A 24,326-nucleotide genomic window follows, 5' to 3' on the forward strand; every position below is an offset into this window, starting at 1 on the left:
CTTTACTAAACAAGGCAAATAGAGCAGGGCCGGATTACGACCAGAGTCTAATTGTGTTGTTAAGAAGCCTAATCAATTAGTGTGTAGGTTTTTGTATTTTACCATAGAGACATGTTATGTGTGGTTAAAATTAGGCTGTTTTTTGTTGTCCTGTTTTTTTTTTTTTTATTTTATTTTTTTTTTTTTGGTTGTAGTATTGATTAAAACAGCAGTTGGGGTGCACAGCAGTGTGATTCTTCAAAATGAGATTCATCCAAAACAAAAATTAAAGCTTTGTCCATAGTGTTGCTCCTATCTGTGACCACATTGATTTTCTTGGAGTGGCTTGACCCATTTTGTGCCGTTTTGTATTTTCAGACGGTCTTAGTCGTATTCCAGCTCCTTTTTGGTTCAGGCCGTGCTTTGGGAGTCCAGTGTTGCAGTGTTTTGTTTACGGCACGTAGCCAGTTTGTCATTTTGTGATAAATAACCAAGTCTCATTTCGTTCCTGAAAATTTCCAGACCGACCTGTACCGGCATAAGTACCTTTATCTGGCTGTGTATCCATCTTTTTCTTGTTTTGTTTTGACTTTGCATCAATGAACCTTCTTTATCAGCCTCAGATGTTTGTATTCTTTTAGTTCCGCGGAGCTGCTTGATAGAAATGTCATCAACGTGCCTATTCACGCCGTGTATTCTCCAGACAGTCACAAACAGGCTCATTTAGACTTCATACTTTTTAGACATTTTCAAGATAAAGTCAGCTTTAATGTCCGGTTCGGCTGATTCAAACGTATCCCCTCTCAAATACAGCCCCCCTGGGTGACGTCTAGAAAATTTTGGGCCTGCAGCGTATGTGTGAAACACCCTTACACTCGTTCCTTCCCAACTAAAGGGCAGTTAAAAAGACAAACTGAAATGTTGTCTTTGACAAAAACACTTGAGGCAAATACATTTGGACCTTGTTTTGAAACTATACTCGATGCAAACAGCCTCGTCGTGAGTAAGCCAGGGTATTTTTTACATTGGTTTGGTAACGTTAATTAGTAATTAGACATTCCATTTTCTTTGGGAGAATCTCCAGCACATATTTGTTGTGTTTAAAGTAAATTGCCGCGCAGCCTCCATGCTGCGTTGCTGTCCACGTCTGTTCGAAACAATCCCAGCAGGAGACCGCATCAACATCATGGTATTAATTTGATTTATGGCGTGGTGTATGCTAATGCACGGTTTAAAGCAGATGCCTTAACAAAGACACAAGGATGAATTTACAATTTACATAAACGCTGTACACCCTTTAACATCATCAGATGGCTTCAAAAAGCTGCTGTTATTTTCTTAATGCCGCAGACATTAAGTCTGACCACAGTAGCCTGCAGTAATCATGTCTGTAGGGAAGAAGGTTAGTATGCACAACATGTGAAGACTTAATGCATTCTTATGCAGTGGAGCACATTAGCCAACCTTTTGCCATCCCCTTGGAAACTCTTGATATCCCTGTTTTGTTTGTTAAGTTCATGTTTGTTTGTTTTTTTTCATTCCACAAAGCTGAGGCCATTTATTCAGTGAGATTCATTTTTTCCTATGGAAGGACCTCTGCGGAAAGCTGTGAAGCCTCAAGGCATCACTGCCTCCTACATTAGACACTGGTGGGTGGATACACAGTTTTCTCATTTCAAATAAGATTGCTTAGTTTTTTTCTTTTCCAGAGGTGACGTTACAAAACCCACTTTTCACTCATTTGACTACACAGTTGTGATGTGGCAAGTCGTATGATTTTTTGAAGCTTTTTCTGGCAGCTCTGGTTTGCAACTCTTAAAAAGAAAAAAGACAAAGGAAATAGGAAGCAAGGATCTTGGCGGCAGGAGGCATCGACACCGGATGTTTCGAACCACCTCAACGGGGAAACTTTCGACGTGAAGGAACAGTGACAATAGGTGAGGGTTGGAATGTAAGTTGAAAAAGCTTCGCCTGGATAAAAGCCCTAGATTCTTTGAACTTGCCACCAACTTCGACGGGACAATCCACTGTTTCACGGCAGAGCCTCGGACTTGGAGGTGCTGACTCTCATTCAGGCCGCTTCACACTCGGCTGCAAACCATCCCGGTGTGTGGTGAAGGTCACGGTCTGATGGAGCCAACAGAAACACATCATTTGCAAAAAGCGTCCCTGCTCAGACCTTTTTTATTTTTATTTTTTTGTATATCAAACCAGAGCTGCGAGATGTTTATCAGCCAGAACCAGTTAATGTTACGGGTCAATAAGAGGGAGCGCGCCGTTCAGTTCGAACTGAAGTTCATGAAGCTGAGGAGTGAAGAGGGCAAAATATTTATCGATATTGGTAGGAAAAATCAACCAGTGGAACACATTTGAACCAAGGTTTTGAAGTGGTGCAGACGTTGACCTCGCATATCTATGTTTGTCTTGTATATTAAGGGTTGAGTCAAGTTATTTTTTCATTTGAAAATGAAATCCTATTAAATACACCACTCAGCCATTAATAACAACAGTTGACTCGAGCCTACCAAAGTGGTTTTGCCCTGCACCCGGCGATGTTTCTAAAACCTAACTCGTCTATTACTGTTAAAAATCTATTAGGTTGATTCAATGTTCCACAGAAGTCAGAGGGTGCGGTAGCTGTATTTGAACATTCCAGCGTTGATCAATAATATGTCAGCTCAAGTGCAATGATGGTGTTTTCTTGTTTTTCAGTGGTCTGTGAAAGTGAAGATCAAAGTTCTCGGTCCTGATTTTTTCTTCTTCTAAGGATGTTAATGCACAATGAAAGCCAAGCAGAAGAGCCGGTCTTTAGAAGAACTAATAGGCTCCATTGTGTGCCAAGGAGCTTGTTGGCTCTTATATGATGACCTAAACAAAGCTTGTCATGTCATTAGTTGCTTCTACATGCGTCGTTAGTGAGTGTGAAATGCCATGTGCATTATGTGAAGTGCAGTTATAATGAAGGTGCAATTGAATTAGTCCGAATCTCATCACGCACTCGCATAATGGCCCTTTTTATAGGTTACCCAAAAGAGGAAAGGAATTACTCTTGTCCTACTTTTCGTTTCCGTACGAGAATAATTGTTGGACGTGTCTATAAATGTCCTGCTTGATGAGAAAGTGGATCTGGGAGCTCAGATTTGGAGGTAGACGTCGACCCCGCTCAAACACTGACCGTTAGGTTGGTGCGGTATTCGTCACCTTAGCAAGAGCGCGGGTGGCATCTTTTCCCAACGCGCTTCCTTCCATGATTTCACGTGCGGCAGTTCACACCTCCTAATAGAAAACTAAACGGCAAGGAGGCGAAGTCGCTGTCACTTGTGTTGCTGTTTGTCAGGCTAGTTCAGCATGTAAATGATCTGGACGCCATGGTTCATGTGAAATGTGGCGAAGCCATTTTATTTGTTGCGTCGCATCGACTTTTTAGTAAAGATTGTTACATGAAAGAGAGCGTGCTAATACAAAGCTGCTCTTAGCTCTGCGGTGTCGATACCGTCATGCTCAGCTGGAAGATAAGTTCCCTCCGTGGTGGAGCTGCGTGCTCTGTGCTGCTCCGCTCGCTGGGCGGTGAGGCTGCTTCAGGACAGAGCCGGTGAGTAATACAGCGTGCTTGCTCTCATTGCAGCCGATTACTTATCTATTGATTGAAACCAGCGTTCTGCAGATGGATGCCTTTGGAGTGTGACAAGTGCTTTAACAATCCCAGAACCTAATGCTCCTTAACGTCACTCTGGGTCCATGTTAAATAATGTCCCGTCTCTAAGTCACCGGGATTCACTCACGGTCAATCCTAGCTACTGAAAAGGAATCCATCTTGATTGGTTGTCTTCAAGCCAAGAGATCTATAGCTGCAATTACACGTAACCACTCCTTGGTGCAGCTGGTGAGATGTAATAAATAGCATTAAGGACTGTGAAAATCCTTTAAATACACTTTCCTCCTTCTCCTCCCGCCTGACAGTAAGAAAGAGCAATGATTTCCCAGCGATCATTGGAAGCAGCCTGTAAATAGCAGGACCCGGTTCCTGCTGCTTATCACTTTTACTTATAACACACACGCCCACATAACGCATGCCAGCCCTTTTTATTGTTCTTTGCAAGCAGGGGATAAACCTCAGTGCAGAGCAGCATAAGGCTTGTTGTCCTGTTGACCGCTTCTTCCCTCCCGTGAAAATATACCTCAAAACGGAGAGAGCTTCACACGCCGATGCGCTCCCGCGTTTGGATATTTCAACCAATATGTTTTCTGTGAATTCTCCTGTCAGGTTTTGGCACAGGTCCATCTAACAAGTAGCCTCAGGCCAGCTAAGTCAGTCGGTTGTATAGGCTCAAAAGGTTGAATGTTTAGATGAGTCATGGCTCATCTAAAATGTGTTTGTTTTTTTTTATTTTATTTATTTAAATGGGGTTGTAAAGGAGCTTAGAATGCGAAAGCACTCCCAGCATTTTCTTCGTATGCTTGAGTCATTACTGATGACTGCATAGTTTGCATCAGTGCCGCTTCTGTCGAGCTCATTTTTTAAGACATCAGCTGAATTTCAAAAGTTTTCTATATTATGTTCCTGCGCTGACCTTCTCGTTCCCGCGCTATTTGCTTTACACGGATAAATGAAAACAGGTCTGGTGCTGGAAAGTATCATCATCTTGGTTTCTTCATCCTCCAAAAACATTTCCATACCAAGGGGCATCCACGCTCAGAACAAGGAGGCTTTCTCCGCCTTAATCTTTATCTCTCTCTATGTCAGCAGCGCCTTATTCTCATGTCTGCTGCTTCTGTCACTGCTTAATGTGTTTCTCCTGCCTAATATTTATAATTTGACAAGTGACAAAGAAGTGTTTTGATTAATTGGAGGCGCTGGCGCAAAGTGATTTTTGCCATTTGTAACGTTCACGTGTAGCTTTCGACTGGATCTGTGTTGTCCTGCAAAAAAAAAAGAAAAAGAAAAAAAAACTTGCTCAACCAAACAGATGACAGACTGTCGCTGTGTTTGAGTAATTGTTGAAGTGTGGATAATGCTGTCCTTAAAAGAAGGGATTAATTCACAATGATGTCAAATCTGTTGGCGTTGAGGAGAAAAAAAAACATATCTAAGAATGTGCATTGTTTTTAACAAACTGGCTTCGAGCTCTGAGCCATTTATTTTATCTCCTAATTCAAGCTTTATTAATTTTCAAACAATTCTTACAGGGATTCAACGAAAGAGGGTATTTTTTTTTTTTTAATCAAACATCAAAGCAGCTCATTTTCATAGAGCAACCCTTTGGCGTAGAACCCACAATAGGATTTCTGTGTTGGTTCAGGATGTTATTGCTTTCTTGTCTGGTTTTTATTTTTAGCAAGATTACAATTTCTTTCAAACTCTCTCTCAGAAAATTTTGTTCTCTCGAGGGTGCTTTCCATTTGCACTCTCCCGAAGTGCAGGAACTAACACCCTCTGTGAGTGACTGGTCTTCACTTAACCACAAGCTTGAAAATAGCTGGACACCGTGGTCCGTCTATAAAAGAATACGGTGATAACTGAATGTCCCGCTGAACCGGACCATTTGCCACCTCTACTCTCTCATTTAACATACATTCGCCTTGATGATTTCCTGCTGAAAATCAATGATTCACTCACTTTCAGAATAGCGGCTCCTCTGAGGGTGTTGGCCACGTTCTCCCAGTGGCAATCATTTCAATCAAGAGCCATGTGAATTCTGTGGCCTTTCACAATCGAATGGAACACTCCGTAATAAATTGGACAAATAATTTCACTGTGGAAGACGGATCTAAATTGATTCGTGTTGCGACCTCAGACGCATGTTCCGTGCACACGGTTGTACAAACACTATACATGCGCGCACATTTACTCAACGGCTCCTCGGTTGCTGCCGGCAAGATTTATCTTTACTTTTAGGCTCGCCGAGTTAGCTAGTACAATACTGAAGGCTATACCCACATACATGCAGGCAGTTAACAATGTTGACCTTTATCAACTGCAGGACATGTATTTGCAATCCTAGCAGCTTATAGCGTCAGGGAAATGAAAAGAGGGAGAGCGGCGAAGAGAAAACCAGCAACCTTTGGAGGCTGCATGAGAAGGTGTAAAAGCTGCTGTAAATCTGCCAAAGATGTTGAAGGTGTTTTCTATAATATTACACTTGTTTTGCTTAAAATTATCCAGCCCAGTTGAAAAGAAGTCTCATTTCCACCAATTGTTCAGACTTTTGATCATGTAGCTTCCCAGTAAGGTCATAACAGTCATTGTCAGAAGACACTGCCAAGATTTTAATGTATTCTCATGTTGCCTCATGCGGTATACAGTATTTTCATGATTTGATTTCTTTCTTTCCTCGCTGAACACTGTCATGACCCAACGTGAACGTTCGAGATTCGCCTCGAAAACCTTCCTGTAACAATGTCTCCGCATCCATACGTCTACGTAATGGGCAGATTTGTTGTAATGGTGCTTTAATCCCGTGAAACCACTTGCACTTGCTAGCGCTGCTAGCTTTAATCTCATATTACCATTCAAATAAGAATGAGCACGCACGGCTCATCTTTGGTCGACACTAGCGGCATGTCTCGCATGTGTGTTGACAAACTAAAGCTGGATGTGTCTTGATTTGACTCTTTCAAGGGCTGCTGAGATGGCAGGAATCCACCAGTATTAACAGTCCAAGTAGAACCCAAAGGGAGCTCTGTATCATATATTGTTATATTCATTTTAATTTTTACCAATTAGGTAAAACAGTCTTAAGAGTGGCTCTAAGCCTGTAGTCATAGGTTGCGCAGAAATCTTGTTGCAGGCCTGTTTTTTTTTTTTTTTTTTTTTTTTTTTTTTTTTATTAATGGAAGACTTGCCGCTCCTAGCCAGGTGGAAGCGGAGCAGTAATAAATGTGGCCCAATATATCATCCACAGCACATTACTGGGGAGCTGGGGGTGATTATTCATGCCGGCAGGGGCACGAACAGACCTTTCAGGGGTTCACGGGCTCAAACTTTGAAAAGGGCGTCTCCCTCATCTTTCTCAACAGGGTAGGTAGAGTCTCCCCCCATGCTCCTCATCTCGTAGGCTCGCCTCATCTTCTGGCTCGTGTTACAATGGGAAATTGTAGTGTTTTTGTGTTTGCTGTTTCTGCTGATTACTTGATGAGTCTGGATTGGTTTCCACGTATATTTATCAAGGCGCTTTGTTTGCTTCCGTGCACTTACTGTAATCATCGTCGAATTCTTTAACCTTAATCATCAGTGTCAAACAAAGCAGCACGAGATTTGTAGTGTTTAGGCTGCATTGTTAACTCTTCGGACTGCAATTGTACAAACCACTCTATTAAGTGTCGCCGAATCTTAAATCCTAGAATTAGCTTCTCAGACGGGTGTAATCAAGACTGCGATTACAATGCTCGCAGTGGTTCGACTTCTTTCCCCATTAGTCACGTTCTCGGACTCGATTAAAGCCGACACTTCTGCAGGCATTTAGTTTTGGTGGGGTGGAGGGGGGGCGGGGGATGACGGCATCACGAGTGGCGGGACGCCGGGCGAAGGTAGATGGTGCATTATGTTTGGAGCAGCCAGTGTTTACTGTCTGTTTGTGGCTATCGGAGCACACACGGAGACAGATGAGGCACAGCAGCTGGCCCTAATGCGTGTTGGGTAGGATCAGCCCGGCCCAGTCACAGCACATCAATACACCCATACGTTAGGTGACAGGGAGAGCACTAAACTGTGCTCGTCTAGCAGGTGTCACGGGCCCGGCCCCGGCACAGGTGATAGGAAAATAGGCAATCTGTCTTTTACACTGGAGGGGCTTGAGGCGGGAGTGGGGGGGGCAAGGAGGTGCGGGGGTTGTTAGGTTGCCACAGGACATCAGAGCTCTGATCCTTCACGACAAAGACCTAAAGGTCTGTTTTACACAACGACAAACATTCATAACCTCGACCAGCAGCACTTTCCTCAAATCACTGCAGGAGGCAGCCAGGTGGTCACTGAGCCGGTGTTCAGCCTTGTGTGTCGGGCTGGTTGTGTCATTTATGGCTACCACTCATGCTACACTTGTGTGTTCGCGCCGTCAAATGAAGCCTGTTTACTATTAACATATATCGTATGCGATCACCAGGCAGTTTGTGCATGTGCTTTTGACAGCTATCGTTTATGTTGTACTTCACACAGAGACAGGCTATGGTTTGTTGAAAGTAGAGATTCATTGTGAGAACTGTGTGTTTTGAAGGCTACGTAATAATGTTCAGTCCTCCTGGCTTGTAGTTGAAGAAAGAAAACTTGTGTGGCTTCAAATTCATTATTACCAGTTCCCTGGTGCTTATTTTTTCTACCAACAATGTACTGATATCTCATTATTACTCATTCAGTTACAGTTGGATCACAACTAAAATATATAACCTAATATAATAAAATTTCTCATTGTTTCTCATGTACTGATGCAGTAAATCCGACAGTCACCATTTAGTCTGGAAACTAAATTTATTCAGAGCAGACAAGATAATAACCAGAACATTTATTACGAGTGTGGATTTAATTACAGAACTTAAGCAGCAACCCAGTGTCTCGGTAATACTAGACTATTTTTTTTTTATGACTAAGGTCATCATAAAATTTGGAAGGGAAGAAGAAGAAAAAAAAACTAATTCCCTGATACTAAATCTGAGAACCGTGGATACAATCAGCTTTTATCTGCTGAGATGTTTTAACAATCCTGTCATTTGTTCGTGGGATCTAAGAAACTATGAAAATAACATGACAGCGCTGTCTGCGAAACATAATTCTGTCTTAAGTATCTCTGCTCTGCGTTTCGCCGTTTTCCCGCTCCTCCTCCCCTTTGTGCCGATCGTCAACACAATGTTGTGTTGCCTCTTATTTAGTCAGAATAGACTAAACTGAAAGTTGATTGCAATAATAAGCTGATACGGAGACACGAGGTTCAATGCATATCACTCCACATGCGAACAATTGCAATTATTTTCCGTAATTGATTTCTATAATTGCTTATTATTTATTTATTTTTTTAACCATTTCGAAAAAGCAGCTTCTCTGGGTGTTTACTGTCGACATTATAAAATTGATAAAACAGACGTTGGTGCTACTTCTGCATTAACTGTTAACCAGTGCCCCATGGCATAGTATCTGATGGTGATGATTGAGTCAAACCTCAAAACGGTGGAAAACGATGCAGACGTTCTGTTGATCATTTTTATTTATGTACAGGTGAATGGAATTGATTTCAAAGATGCAAAATAGAGACAGACATTTTTTTTTTTTTTTTATAGCTTGCACAATGAAAGCACTTCATCCGCTCTCTATAAATTAATTTTCCCTGATGTACTTTGGCAGCGTCACTGCAGCCAAGAGGTCACATCCTTGGTTGTTGTTGTTGTTGTGTTTTATTTGTTTCATTTTTTGAATAGATTTTATTCATTGACTTTACTTGCTCCACTTTATTCCTCCGTCGCTTGTAACATTTTCCTCTTTCAAATTGTGAATTGCAATTTCAACCAAATCCACTGCTTTGCCTCCCTCGTAGGCCCGCCACGATAGTCACCTGCCTTGCATTTCAAAGCAGTTCCCCCGCCCGAAAAAACCTTGAATGCCTCCATTATCCAAATGACATTCAAATGCTCTCAGGGTGAACCTATATTTTGCGACTCCCATTTTCCGGATACTTTTACAGTCAAACCAGGGAAGCACTAATTGCTGTTAGTCTCTAGGACTCCCTTTTCTACACAAGGTGACATGCTGACGCAGTTCATAAAAAGCGCTGCTATTAATTTAGATAATGATCTTTCTCAACGGCAAAGCTCTTTCCGCCGTTCTTCACAGTTTTGTGGGCATTCGTCGGCAGTAGTCATTTGATTACTCCACCGTCCCCATAGCTGGGATGCCATTGGTACATTTTCCTGGACCGAAGTGCCTCTTTTCATATATTTATTGCCAGTCACCTAATGCTTTGCTATTGTTCATGCACATTATTGGGCTGGATGTGGAAGCCATTTCTGTCTCTGTAATGTAGAGCGTGGCCATCAAACTTCTTTATGGATTTGGGAAGGGAGGGGCAGAGGGAGAAGGAGAGAGGGTAAAAACCCCAGAACAGCTATTGTTGCCATTGTTGTGGGAACTCGGGAGAAAAAGGGCCTGCTTTGCCGAGCATGTATACTGTAATAACAATAAGTAAACACACTGAATTTTTACTGTGTTTTTCCACTAGTCGCAGTGCAGATGACAAAGTGAAAGGCATGAGTCTCAATAGAAGGCTCTCAAGGACAGCTTAAAGAATTTGTGTATTGTGCGCGAGGCCATAAATCCCTCTGTAAGTGCGTGGAGGAAGAAGTAGTTGACCACTGTGTTGATAAATTCAGACGTCTGAATCGACTGTAGCTCAGCCTCAGCTAGATGCACCGGAGACTTTGTTGGACTCGCACTGATTTGAAAGCAAAGATACAAAAGGTATACGATTGTACCGTAATTACAAATTTGCGTACGTCTCAGGTTGAGCTTATTAACGGCGGAAGAAAGACGGGCAGCAGAAAGACAGACGGGCCGGGAGGCCGGCATCGCTGTGGGTGGCGTCTTTATTAGCTTTACCCTGGCGTACTTGCTGTGTTTATTTCCAACAAAATAAAACTCCGGAAATGTTATTACATCTTTCCATTTTTAGCATAGCTGCACAGTAAATGATTTTCAATTTCATAGTGTTGGAAAACAGCCACCGCACAAGTTCAGCATGATGAGTTTTTCAAATGTCATTCTAGTTTACTACAGAACTGAATAATTGAGTTTTAAACATCTTCAGTACGGTCACAAGAGGGAAACGTGTAAAAATACCACGCTGCGCCGTGCGTTTCACTTTATATACGTTTGAAAAACTGCATTTTTTCTTTACAATTTATTTATTTTTTTAAAATTTTATGACAAAGAGTAGAGACAGTGCCGAGTATAAAAACATAAGCAATGGAGACTGAGGCACCTTTTGTGCAGTGAGAGCAGCTTCCTTGTTATCAGACGGTGCATGTCTTCAGCCCTTATTTGCGGTGAGGTGTTATTAGCTGCGTAGCGGCGCTGTCCCACCTCATCACATTATCTGTCAGAGGATCATCAGTTGCCGCGCTGGCCCAGGAGGAGGATCCCTATGTGCTGCTTATCTGGTTCACACACAGCCTCTGGTCCCGTTGAGAGGAGGAAAATAACTTGGTGTATTTGCTGTGCACTGCTGTGGTTCTGGTGTATTCTACAATATTCCGTATTTCAAATGAGATTTAACATGCAACGCATTAAAAAAAAATAAAGAGTTAAACAAGCTGCTTAACTCGAGTTTAAACAGAGGTGTGTAAAGTAGCTCCGGAGCTGCTAACATGTTAATAAATCTTTAACATCACTCGAGTAACGGCTGTTCTATGTTTGTGTGACATTTACATTTTTAATGCAGATTTTTTTCTGTGTGAGACTCACAGGATTGCTATTGCTGGTATATTGTTTGTTTATCTTGTGTTAACAAATCCCTTGGAAAATTAGCAGTAAATTGATCCTATTATCAAGAATTTATCCGAAGCTTGACACGCTGCGTCTTGTTCCTCTGCGCCGCAGAGCTCCATTGTTGTCCAAAAACTATTAGAAGCACATTAGTGAGCCATACTGGTGACAGAGTGACATGCTCCTTTGTCAACGTGCTCATGGTCGTTCCCCTGAGTCCACATACAATGATCTGGGACCATAAACAAACACTAGAGCGCTCAATGTGTATTAATTTGCTGCAAAAATGGTGTCCCTAGCGCACATATCGTCTTGTTTGAGGCCAGTTACTCAACAGCTCCACCTTTCTAATCCTTAGAAATACATGTTTTAAAATGTTGTAACCATTCTAGTCTTTCACTTTTCAGGCATCTACTTGAAGAAATATTGATGGGGTGAAATATTCTTCTTTCAAGACCAAGTGTTAGGAGTTGCGTGTTACTGGTGTGGGAAATTACATTGTGTAGGCATCGGCAGTCGGAGCCTGAAGTAGCTTAAAGCCTATAACATCACATCTGATCTGCAGGGTTAAGGCAGAACAAGCACTGTGCTCAAGTGCGCTACCATCTTATCTTTCCCTCTCTCTCAGCTTCAATGCAGTTAAGGCAAAATAAATTAGACTGTCTGGAGGGGGCAAGAAAAGTAGAAGCTCTAAATTTTGGGAAGAGAGAGGTTGTTTTATGTGGATGTGTTGGCAAGCAGCTGGTCATATTCTCCGTTTACTGTTTCGTTCAGCCTCATGTGCAATTTCTTTTATTTTTGCCTCATCAATATCTAACGCCTCCAGAGACTGGGAAACAGCCTACGTCATTATTTTTATTATTCACCCATCAGTGTACGGGGTTATACCTCATGTTCTGTGGATACAGTCTTCATGCACGTGACCAGGTAAGGATTTGTGTACACATTACAAGAATGATCGCAAACGCACATATGAAGGCCAGGTAACGTAATATTCATTAAGTTGAGGTAGTTGTTGAGCCTGAAGCTTATTTGGATCCTTATTCCATTCTTTTGAACATAGTATGTGGATGTTGCATAGGCCAAGATAAAGAACAAGGGATTGCAGAACCGCATCTAGTTGTAGAAAGGCTGTAGTACATACACTAGGCCTATGCGTGGCGCTGTTTCTACCACAGAACCTGCGCATCAACCCTGCGCTCCATATACAAACATATGGTCCTGATTACGGTCTGTAGTCCTAGGTTATCGTAGTGGCGAAACAATAGTATCTACTGCCCTAGCCACCCAACAAGGATCAATATCTGATGCAGTGCCATCACAAGCTGTCATTGTGTTTGTATCAGGCGTCCACACACATGAATAATGGAAACCGCACAGGCTCTACACATTTTCACCCTGGGACATGGATTCAAAAAGGTGTGGTTCCGGTTTACAAATAATCCGGATCCATTTTGACCACCTTCACCATCTAATTCAATGTTCTGCTGGGAAACTTGTGGACCTGACCAGACCAGGTACCCCCGCTGAAGAGCAGTGTGACTGATCAAGTATCTGTGGGATGCATTAGAATAATGCTGATCCATACAGGCCCCTCCCCTCAACCCATTGGACCCAAAGGTCCCCACTAACGACATAATTTTCCTTGTAAGGCAAATGTCCATTCTCTGTTGAGTCAGAACTGGCTTGAAGGCACGAGGGAGACTTTCACAATATTAGGCAGGTGTTCATAATGTTATGGCTGATCGTTGTGTGCAATTTAACTTCACTTTTTGATGTAGATTACCGTGAAATGGAGGAGAAGGTGTGTTTTCAAGTAATGAAAGCAGCGCTCCTTCTCAAACCGATTTGTATTCATGCGCTGCTTGGCCATAGCCGCCACTCTTTGCTTTTGGTTGGTGATGTCAGAAGGACTAGGGGAAGCTGGGAGGAAAATAAATAAAAAATAAATAAATAAATAAAAACAGAATAATCAGAAAGCTGTTCAGGTTGAAATGAGTTTCCCCCTGTGCACGCCGCTGCTGCATTCGACTGATACCCTAAACATGCGTAGAGTTCAGATGTGCTTTGGTTTGCTTTGGAAGGAAAGTCATATAAGATAAACGGCTCTGCCTTTCATTTCTAGACAGGTTCACACTTATCTACATAATTCCCAGTTATATTTCTCTTTCAGGTCTGGAGACTCTGGATTTGAGTCTTCGCCCCCTTGTGAACATGCAGCATTGTGGTAAACACATCTTTGGATAATGGGGTTGGCAAGTCTGCGTTTCTTACAGTTACAGTGTTCGTTATTGTCGCCGTACTCATGGATTTTAGAATGTGGGGTTGGGAACATTTCGCAACACTGGCTCAGTGGTAATAAAGATTGCAACAGATGGTTGTTCACAACTTTGACTTAAATATCTCAGCAATAATTGAATTGACATCCATGGCATTTGGTTCAGAGTGTGGTGCCCAGAGGGTGAATTTACTGACGCTGTTTTTTAGTAGTTAAAAAGAGAAATCTCTTAAGTATTTTGTTTAAGACCAAATAGAAGAAGTTCCTAGAAAATCTTAGTATGCAGGCCCCAGTTATATCTGGTATAAACAGACCAGTGTAAAGAAAGTGACATAAGGATAATGGCATACAGTCCCTTTCAATTACACCTGGAGTTAAGTAGCATTCATGTTATCTCAGTTCCGCCTGCGTTGTGATCAGACCTTCGTTTACAAATAAGCTGGGTGCCAGGCTTGACGATGGCACATCCTCGGTGAAAGAAAGCTTTGAGCGTGCTTTTTGAGCTAACAGAAAGAGGCGTAAAGAAGCCATCTCTCAATTTGCACGGCCGAAGGTTTTCTTAAGAATGTCATCAGGCTGTGTGGGTTATATTTTCACCTACCTAAGATCCAGCCACGAGCCAGACCTTCACATTCCATTCACGTTGTGCTCCGTGCGTATTGAGGCCCTTACATTCCCGTGTGTTTTTTTTTCTTTCTCCGCATGATGCTCCATCCATGTATAAATGATTTGCTCATTGCCTGTTGCTTTGTAGCCGTAGTTGGTTTGCTAGCGGACTTCCAGAGTTTATATCGCGTTTGAAAAGAAAATAATGTACCATCAAGGATGCTGCTGTTCCATTTGGATTCATCCATTACCCCAAACTATAAGCGTGGAGAAATTAGTGCCGCATAGAGAATTTGTTTGAGCTTAATGCCAATCCGCTGTCATTCCCATCGATTGTTGTCTTGAAATATGGGATCAGTTCAACTTGGTACCTGCCCACAATGTGTCACCAAAGCTATTTTCGCCCATCATTTCTTCAACTTGCTGAATTTCATTAATATTTTATCACTGCTGCCCTCTTCCTGTGTGCACACCGCGTAAGGCGCCTAGAAAGAGGATCACATCCTAATACCATTTGTAAATACCAGAGTGGAAATCTCCACCAGTGAGATTTTATTTTATTTTTTTTCCCTCTCAAAAACGAGTTATGTCCATGTGTTTCATTGTGTCACCGCAAACAGAGCTGGTGGCTCGGTAAATTGGAGAATTGCCGGCGGCGGCGGAGCTACGCTTATTAGAGTTGAACAGGTGAAGCTTTATCTCGGCCTCGTTATGGATCATCTCTTTGTGTTGTGTTCTAATTCTCAGTCCGATGCAGACGAGCCTTGGAGCTCCGTCACACTAATTAGATAAGTGCAAGTCATCCTCTATTTATGCCGTTTCTGTCTCTGCCCGGATCTCTGGGCGGATGGTGAATGATGAGATGGGAGAAAGGAGCAGGCAGGTTGAGGTGGTTGATGAGTGTCGCCGGACCGTGTTTACAATGCTTTCTGTCAGAAGCCCTTGAAGCACTATGAATATGTTTATGGGGCTCCTGCAGACATCAGCAGTTATACTGTATATCCGTTTGCTTTGTTACCTTGCCAACATGTTTCTTCGGACAAATCCTGAACTGGTATTTTCTCTGTGGGGTTGTGCTGCACATCCAGCTTAGAGACCCAACGCTTGTTATCTAATTTTAAAACTCTCAAAGTAACGTTGTAGTGTGAGAAATGGGATATGGAGGGAGTTTCATTTCAGCACTGAATTGCTATTTGTGGTGTTTTGTTCAGCTTTTCCAGCATCATAAACAATATTGATTAACAGTGATGCTGCCATTCCATTAACTTTAAGGTTTGCGGCTCTTGATCATTATGGCAGTCTGCCTCACTTTGCGCTTCGAATTGTTCCCCATTTGTAAAATGCAGCGTGTGTGAAACCTCTCGTGTTAGCTGTAGGCAAATCCAGTAATTAGAGGATTAATTTGGTAATCTAAATTGTCTCCTGCCTTTTCTCTTCCTCCTTCCACCCATTATTTCTCAACTTCCATTTCAAAGATTTAAGGCTGCCTCTTTTCCATCCTCTGCGCGGGTTTCTCTTTTCCCCGACTTCTATAATCAACTTGCTTGTGGATAACCTCGTTTCCAGCTAAGGGGACGACAAATCCACGAGCGTGTGCGTGCCTTGGATGGCAAAGACTGTGACTGCATCTGCCCCTCCTGACGGCTGAGGATATCTTCAGTTCCTTTGAGGATTGCGTGTAGCTATTAAGTCAAATGCGTTTAAATCTCTGTGGCTCTTTTGAGAAACATCATGCAGAGAAGTGCCAAACAGGTGAAGCTTTGAAGAATATGAGGCATTTACATCATGAGTTTTGCTGCAGAAAGGCATTTTGAGTCTTCCTCTGAAATGAGCCAAATCTGTCAAATGTCTGTCTCGTGTCTGGAAAGGGTCTTAGATGAGAAAAGCAATTTTTTAAATACTTTTTTTTTTTTTTTAACTTATCATTTTTACAGTCTTGGATCTTGGAATTTTTTTTTTCATCTGAATATTTTGCCGGGCTTAAATGACCTTAAAGACTTGGAGTACCCAACGTTAATCGGTTTAATATTATGCAAAATATTTCTGGAACAAGATTTTATTTTATTTTTCTTCTGCCTTTTGTGCTGTTGTGATAAGAGACGTTTTTAGTCGCGCACACAATTCAAAGAACTAGAAATGCAACTTGATCTTTGCTCTCCTCCGGGTTTGAGATATGTATTTGCAGATGAATCTAAGCTCTTCAACTCTTAAGCAGAAACCATTTTATGCGAGGTCACGATCAAAAGTTTTTCAAAAAGCAGCTAAGCCCTCTCGTACTTAATTTGGCGTTGTGATTCGTACTTAAAAGGGACAACATATAGTATGTAACATGAGTAAAGTGCTCAAGATATAGTTAAATAGAGCTGGATGGAGTTTATTGGATGGTGATAAAGCCTCTGATCTATATATGTGATTTCAGAGGCTGTGTAGTCTGTGGAAAAAATGAACGTGAATCAGCTGTTACACTTAAGAAATGGATATTTCTTCCATTTCTGAGACTCACTCTTGGGGTCTCAGAATCTCTGGCTCTTACTGATGGGTTTAAGTTTCTTTACATGAATCCAACATATTTTAGTAAAGTGTTTAATGAAGGCAGAACACGTTATCTTGCACTTCACCCATTCAGCGATACAGGATCCGTCTCAACAGGGCCCTGTTTCACACAGAGCGCCACACTGCACCTGTCAATTTAGGTCTGGGGTACAGAGTAGGCCCCGCCCCTATCGCTGCTGAGCCAATCATGAGGCCGCATATTACACGCTGACTGTCAGGTTCCGAGAGCTGGCTGCAGATATGGCAGAATCAAATCTAACGGTGCAGCTTGTTCCCATCAGCCAACTACTAAGGCCAAAATGGATTGCTTTGTCACTTGAACAAAAAATAGTACTAAAAAAATATATATATATATTTGAACCTGTGTATTATTTGAATAGCTTAATATTGTATGCATAATGATGATAATAATAATGTGTATTTATAATTTGCACTAGGCCAAGTTTAATATAGAACACATAGTCTATAGTAGGTAGACGGTCCCTACTGTAAAACGTTAAAGACCCCTGTTGTTAAGCATTTATATGCACACATTTACACAAACGTGAACATTTACGAAGACAAACATGCTCTCCCATACACTCAGACGGTCTTTCTTATACTCGGCTTTTAAAATGTCAACTCTCGTACTTAAAAATGGTTTCATAGTCTTCAAGGCGAACGCGTCTTTCAAGGCGAACGCGTCTTTCAAGGCGGCGTTAACCTCGAAACGCGAGCTAAAGCGAAGGTGTTTCTGCCCCGTCGCCGCACACAAAGCCTAGGTCCCACCCGCTGAGCTGTTCCCTTCGAATGGATGACAAGAATATTAATAAATTGGAATTAACAAACCGGAATAAGCAGATGTGTAAGCTCCTGTTCAAAGGTGTAAGGCTCATTAATGGTGTTGCTGTGCGCCATATTTACACAACACAACAGCTCCAACTTTTCTTCTTTCGTTGACAAACTGTTTAATGACACCTCTCCAAAAAAAAAAAAAAGAAAAACCCCACAGCATTTAATCATTCAAAGCGCTGCACGCTGGAGGAGAAGTGATTTATGTCGGCAGCTTTTGGTGGCAATTCTCAAAGTTGACGATGTGACCCCAAGCTTCAGGAGTGCATCTATCAGGGAAATATTCTTGTCAGGGACACCACTGTAGACGGCGTGCTATTAGTATCCTGAATGAATATGTGCAAACAGATGTACAGCCCCACATCAGCCAATTTTCTATTCAATTAAATGAGAGAAGATTGTAATAACGTCACACGTGGCGTGTGTGAGGACAATTTGCATATTCAACCCCCGTCCTCACAGGTCCCTCTTCTCCAGCTGTCCTTCCTCCTATGGTTTCATTTTTCCGTAAAGACCCCCCCTATATCCTTCTACCGCCGATGCAAACGTGATGGAGCTCAGGTGCCTATGGGCCCCGGCTCTCCTGCATGTTTATTTAATGCACCAAAGCCGTTTCCATACACATGCATATTCGTTGACGGTAATTGATTGTTTTCCAGAACCTGCCTAATGGCCAGGGATATTGAATGCTGTCGGAATTTTCTTTTTCCCCTCTCTACCTCTGTGTGGTCCTTTTGGTGTAAACCTTTCGTTGCTGTAGTTGTTTGCAGCTTTTATTTCCTCTTTTGCATCCATGCAGTCTATAGTTTGCATACATGCACTTTTTTTTTTTGCACATTGTACGGTATATGTGGGAGCGTGTGTGTGTGCTCTGTGTCTGACACAAAACAAGCATGTGTGGTTGAAGGTGTGCTTGCTGAAGCGTGGTAGTTTCAAGATTTATTCCAAAGCCCAGACATGTGGTGATGTAAATATTTGTCATCTGGAGGCAAATATACATCAGTCAGCCACGCTGCAGATTATATATGATGGTGACTGCATTTTTTTTTTCCTTTTCCGTCAGCATCCCCTCTCTTCTTCTTTTCTTTCCATGTGTTTGATTGCTCCAAGTGCAAATGTTGTCCCAGGCTTGTTGATAGGATTTCGAACAATGCATTTCCCAGAACCCTTATGTACATTAGATTCAGGCTGATTGCTAAATAAATACACTCCGTGGTTTAAAACAAGCAAAAGCGCTCATAAGAATATTTCAACCATCAGTGTGGCTGAAGCAAATTTGATCTCGGCTCTGTTGTCAATGGTAGCTAAACATGAAATTGTTTAATATTCTGGATAGTGACTTTAATTGAATTAATTTCAGAGGGCATCGTAAGGCACTGATGGTGTCATAAAACACTTGTTATAGCTGCTGTTCATCACTGTGATGTAAATTACGCCCAGTGATTGCTCAATGATGCTTTCCTTCAGGGACATGATGTTGTAAAAAAAAAAAAAAAAAAAAAAAAAAAGTAATGTAATTGGCTCCAAAGGGTACATGATGTGTTGGTGGTGTGAGGGACAAACACAAAAAAGGGTTATTTCCTCTCATGCTATGGTTTTTCTCCCTGCTGATCGGTGCATTCTGCAGGTCTGTTTTTTTTTTCCTAACAGATATGACTAATGTTAAAAAATAAATAAATAAAGAATTATTATTATTACAAGCGCCGGAGATGAGAGAAGAGATAAGAGACGCAGCGCGCCAGCAGAGGTTAAGTGAGGACACGTATGTGGAATTTTATTTCAAGATGAGACTTGAGATTTGTGTGTAGGCCTACACAGAAAAAAAAAAATGATACCTGCTCCTGGAAAGTGATACAGTAAGTGACATCAAAGTAAAAATCATTAAGAAATATTGAAGACGGATGGAAACAAAAGACATTTACAAAGCTGCAACACTTGTGAAAATCTAATCCTCTGTGCTTTTTAAACCGCAGCCGAGCGCAAGAATACGTAGTTCGCATATACAGTTTCCGTGGTTACAGGAATGTGACCTTTTTTTTTTCTTTTTTTTTTAGATTTAAAAAAATTTATATATTTATATTCATCATAACCGCTTCATCATCCCCTCGTCTTGCGGATGTGCTCGGTTCCTGACCCGGGAGTTGACGTGGTCAGCTGGACAGATGAGACGCGGGGGTCTGTGTGCAGCAGGAAATCTGCCTTGGACATCATGGCTCAGCACACTGACAGCTGGTGCACCCCTGTTGTGTGAGTGCGTGTGCGTTTGGTCAGTTGAATAATCTCTCGAGAGAATAGCAGCTGCAGATAAATATCAGGTCAGAACCTGTGGTGTTTCTTTTTAAAAAAGTACAAGAATGGATTCTTTTTCAGGGAAGCGTTTGAAAACGGTGCGGGAGGACGGGAGGCAGTCACCGGGCCACAACAGCGCATCCAGCTCGCTCTGTCAATTAAACCGTTCTCATTGGCCTTTGATCGACGAGAGAGACATTTAGTGTCCTTTGTTTGTTGTTTATTTGTGTACAAAATGATCTGGCAATGGGTTGTGATGGTTTTTACGATAAATGGCGGCTTCAGCCAATCGCACTCGGTGGAATCTAATGCAGTGCTGCTGTATGTCTATTTGATTTGTGCATTGACCCGAAAGAAGTCTGTTAAGTGGCTGATACTCCCCGTGTGCTTGTGTGTGTGTGTGTGTGTGTGTGTGTGTGTGTGTGTGCGTGTGTGTGTGCGTGCATGTTGACTTTGAAGTATGTTGTGTCGTGACAATAATCTAAGCCAATTTACTACGCATCAGCCCTCCATTATGGGTTTGACATAAAGCAGCGCGTGACTAGAATGCCCTTCCATAAAACGACAGTTTACTCCGCTCAAGAAATTACGTGTTTAACCTCATTAACCTAAAGCATGTGTACTAAAACGGGAGACTAACCCCCACCCCTTATGGCGCGCACACACAAACACACGCACACAAACACAAATTAGAAGCATCATCAGAAGTGCACGCTGAATGTGACCCCTGCAAATGAGAAGCTAGCGGCGAGTTAACAACATCAGGAGTTCATCACCGTCCTCGCAACTTGTCAGGCTTCTCAGGTGGCTTTGCTCTCTGTTTCAACATCATCTGTCCTCTATGAGATGATTAACCTGGCAGGTGTGAGGTGATTCTCGCCCACTGTTTTAGTGAGCCGCAGTCTTCATTCTGCAGGGAGTACAGGGGGTCAGCTCAGCCGGCTAATGGCCATGGTCACAAAGCTGGAAGCCGGCCCATTAGGAGAAACCTCCGTCATTAGAACCAACACATTTTCAAACATCCTGACCTACTGGTCCCACGCTGTTTATTAGCAAAGTTTTGGCTCTCCTTTAGAGCAATTATATTCACTATTCATGATGAACTGTGGCCTTTCCCTCAGCACCACGAGATAAAAAAAACACATACTCCCATACATAGTAAATAATGTCAGGTAGTTAGGGTGTCTTGCATAGAGTGCTGCCATATTTGTCCCTGCAAATGCGTGCTATAAAGAAAATGGGCTTGGAAAATGAGAAAATGGCAAAGTGTCACCAAGTGATGTATGCCGTTCATTGGACACAGAACATTTAGTTTTCATTAAGAGTTAAACATGTACACGAAACATTAATGGGGTTCGGCGGCGGCGGCGGTGGCGTGCTTCGCTGTATCTCATCCTGATGAATTAGCAACTCAGCACACAGGGGGGAAAAGAAAAAAATGGAAAGGAAAGAGAGACATTAATATAATGTGTAGTGGGGGGGGGGCTGACAGATAATGTCTTTATCTAAAGATCGGTATTTATGATGCAACGTAATATTATCTCTGACCAGGGCATCATCAGGGCTGTAAGGATGAACAAAGGCTGGGTGAGGGAGGAGAAGACAAGAGGAGAGAAAGGTCAGCGTGAGTGTTGCCGTTTCATTATGAGAGATGTGGACTCCAGTCCTCTGCTGCAGCGCAGGGAGTGATGGAGAAGGTTGTTAATGCCTGATCTGTCAGCCATATTGGATTCATTGCAGTAAATTAATATTACACTCGTTTTAAAGGGGTTTTATTTTGGGATTTACTGGTCTCCCCTGAGTGTCGGTGGTGTAAAGAGGTTATTTCCCTCTTTCCACTCCGGTCTGTGTCCTCTCACTAGCTCGCACACGAGGCTAATATGTTTAGAGAGAGAAATGTGTTCATGGAGGAAGGATGCGCGCGCTGTAGGCTCTTTTGTGTCATTCAGTTTTTGTACTGAACATTTTTCAGTAAGCACAGAAGTCTGCTGTAAATCATTTTATTTTATTTTTTTTTTCCGTCCGTGCAAGGACAGGTTCTGTATCTGCAGAGTGGAGACGTATCTTCTCCGCTCTCCTTCTCCCACATGTCTTGTATGTCACAAGTTTCTGATGGAATATAAAAACATCTGCTGGATATAAAAAGTGATTTTGAGTTAACAGGCTGTCTAGCTGTCAGTCATCTTTAACCTTCGTGCCTCTTGCCCTGTCGGGCTTAATGTGGGTAGAGTTAGAGTCCTGGTTGAAGAGCCGTATAACACACTGTGAAGTGGCCTAGTCGCTGGGACGGGATTTATGGCTGCTGGTCCATCAGCGGTGATGTTAAAGGGCCCGTGATAAAGAGCTGAAGTAAAGGCGCCGACTCCACTGCCCCGCGACCCGGCCAAGAGCGCACAAGGCCGAGCTCTGTCACTGCCAGCTCTACTCCATACAGCTTTGTCTCTCTTCTTTCACTCCGTCTGTCCATCTGTCCCTGTCTTCTCCTGCCTCATTCGTATGCATATGTATGAGCTGAAATTCACCAAGGACTCAGCACGTCTGTGTTAGATATTTGCTGCGTTTTTGCTCGCTAGTTGAGCACCAGTCAAAGAAACAAAGCTCTAGCCACTACCTTCAACATGACAACTTGAGAAGCTTTGAAAGCTGCTTTTTTTTTTTTTTTTTTGGCATTCTTCTAAAACCTCTGCTTTCTTTGTGTTTTGTGTAAGGTTCTGAGCATGCCGCCACAGCGACACTTCCCGCCGCCTTCTCTGACCTTTTACCTCACTTCCTGGTGGAGCCCGAGGACGAGTACATCGTGAAGAACAGGCCGGTGACCCTGACCTGCCGCTCCAGCCCGGCCACGCAGATCTACTTCAAATGCAACGGCGAGTGGGTTCACCAAGACGACCACTCGATTGTGCGGACCGTTGACCCGGCTACAGGTACTCAAAACAGTAATTCATTTTAATTTCAGTCTCTGATTGGGCTCATCCTGGGCCATTTTGCAGCCGAGATGAGCCACGGCTTCACCTGCTGCTGGACTACAAATGTGTGACATGCGTGACTTCATAGATGCATTATGTAAAGTGTTTGTGCGCTGAAACTAAGGTTCGCAATTTGCTAGTGATTACCATGCTCCATCAGGCTCTTGGCTCATCCTTTCAGCCCATTTAACCAGCCGGTCTCATAATAAGCACATTGGTTTCAGTCTCAGAAATCTTCTCGATCACCTTGGAGACCTGTTTGTTTTTCTCTCTGTTGTGCTGCAATCCCCCGCCTCCGCCATCAGTGTCATAAACATGTATGACACTGATGTGGCGTGATTCAGCAGCGATCTGCAGATTTAAACCACCCATTCACAGCCTGACAGCTGATTGGGAATGAGAAATGGGAAAATGACATTTATTTATTTATTTTTCTGGGGTAGCAGGACCACACACACGCACACACACACACACAAATGCACACGCAGATTTGCAGATATGCGTAACGAGCACACAGTTTAAAATAGGATAATGGGCTTCGACTGAGATCTACACAAAAAGATAACAGTCGCCAATCAGCGTCTGTGCACTCAAAAAGACAGAGCAGGAAAGAATCAGAAGGGAAGATTCACTACCAGAAATATCAATGCATATGCACACATCGCCTCTTTGTTCTAATATAAAGCGTTCGCAGTGTTGACATTTTATCCATCTGGTCTACAGGGTTTTCAATTAACATGCAGCAGCTTAGCGAGTGCAGCCAAAAACTGCTTAAAAAAAAATGTCACGGGTATCTACTTCCTAAGCATCAGTTCGACCTGAAACATTGGTAGGTGAGGATTTGTGATACAATATTCTGCCACACTGAGGCTTTGATTGGCATACATGCTGACTTGGTGCTCTTTTTTCTAGTAAAAAAAAATAAAAAAATCCCATATTTCCTTTAAATTCTCTCTATATGAGTGACTCTGAGACACTGTGGGTGATCTAAACCTCAGCTCTCCGCGGTACGGGATGTTTTTTTTTTTCCTCGTGCTGCGGAAGTTAGAAGAAAGTGGGATATGACCGTATTTCCGCAGTTTAGTTTGTGTCGCTGTTGTGTGGGTACGCCTCACATCTTGTTTATCGCTCCTCTTGTCATGCCCCACAACCTCGCTGTCACTCACACGCAGCCCTCTTGTCGCTCCGTTCGTTTTAACTGGCGCGCGAGGCGCGGTTTTGGATGCTGGAGCCGTTTTGGAGCGTTGTAAATAATGGCTGAAAAGAGTATGAAAAGTTAATTGTAGTTCTGTGTGGAGAATGGAAAGCGAGCACTCAGGGGAGCATTTGTGGATTTCCATTATTAGGAAGAAACTGTCAGTGA

The 24,326-nt window shown here is 42.6% G+C and overlaps 1 protein-coding gene across 7 annotated transcripts in view; it reads left to right on the forward strand.

Annotated features, from left to right (window-relative positions):
* unc5a (unc-5 netrin receptor A) overlaps positions 1–24,326 on the forward strand; it is a 134,479-nt gene that overhangs the window by 41,389 nt on the left and 68,764 nt on the right. For all 7 annotated transcript variants that reach the window (XM_047585064.1, XM_047585067.1, XM_047585069.1 and 4 more), the window contains exon 2: positions 22,706–22,921. In XM_047585064.1, coding sequence (XP_047441020.1) covers positions 22,706–22,921 — 216 coding nt within the window. The remainder of the gene's footprint in view (positions 1–22,705; positions 22,922–24,326) is intronic.

This window comes from Mugil cephalus, chromosome 5, assembly GCF_022458985.1.
Source record: "Mugil cephalus isolate CIBA_MC_2020 chromosome 5, CIBA_Mcephalus_1.1, whole genome shotgun sequence".
NCBI lineage: Eukaryota > Metazoa > Chordata > Actinopteri > Mugiliformes > Mugilidae > Mugil > Mugil cephalus.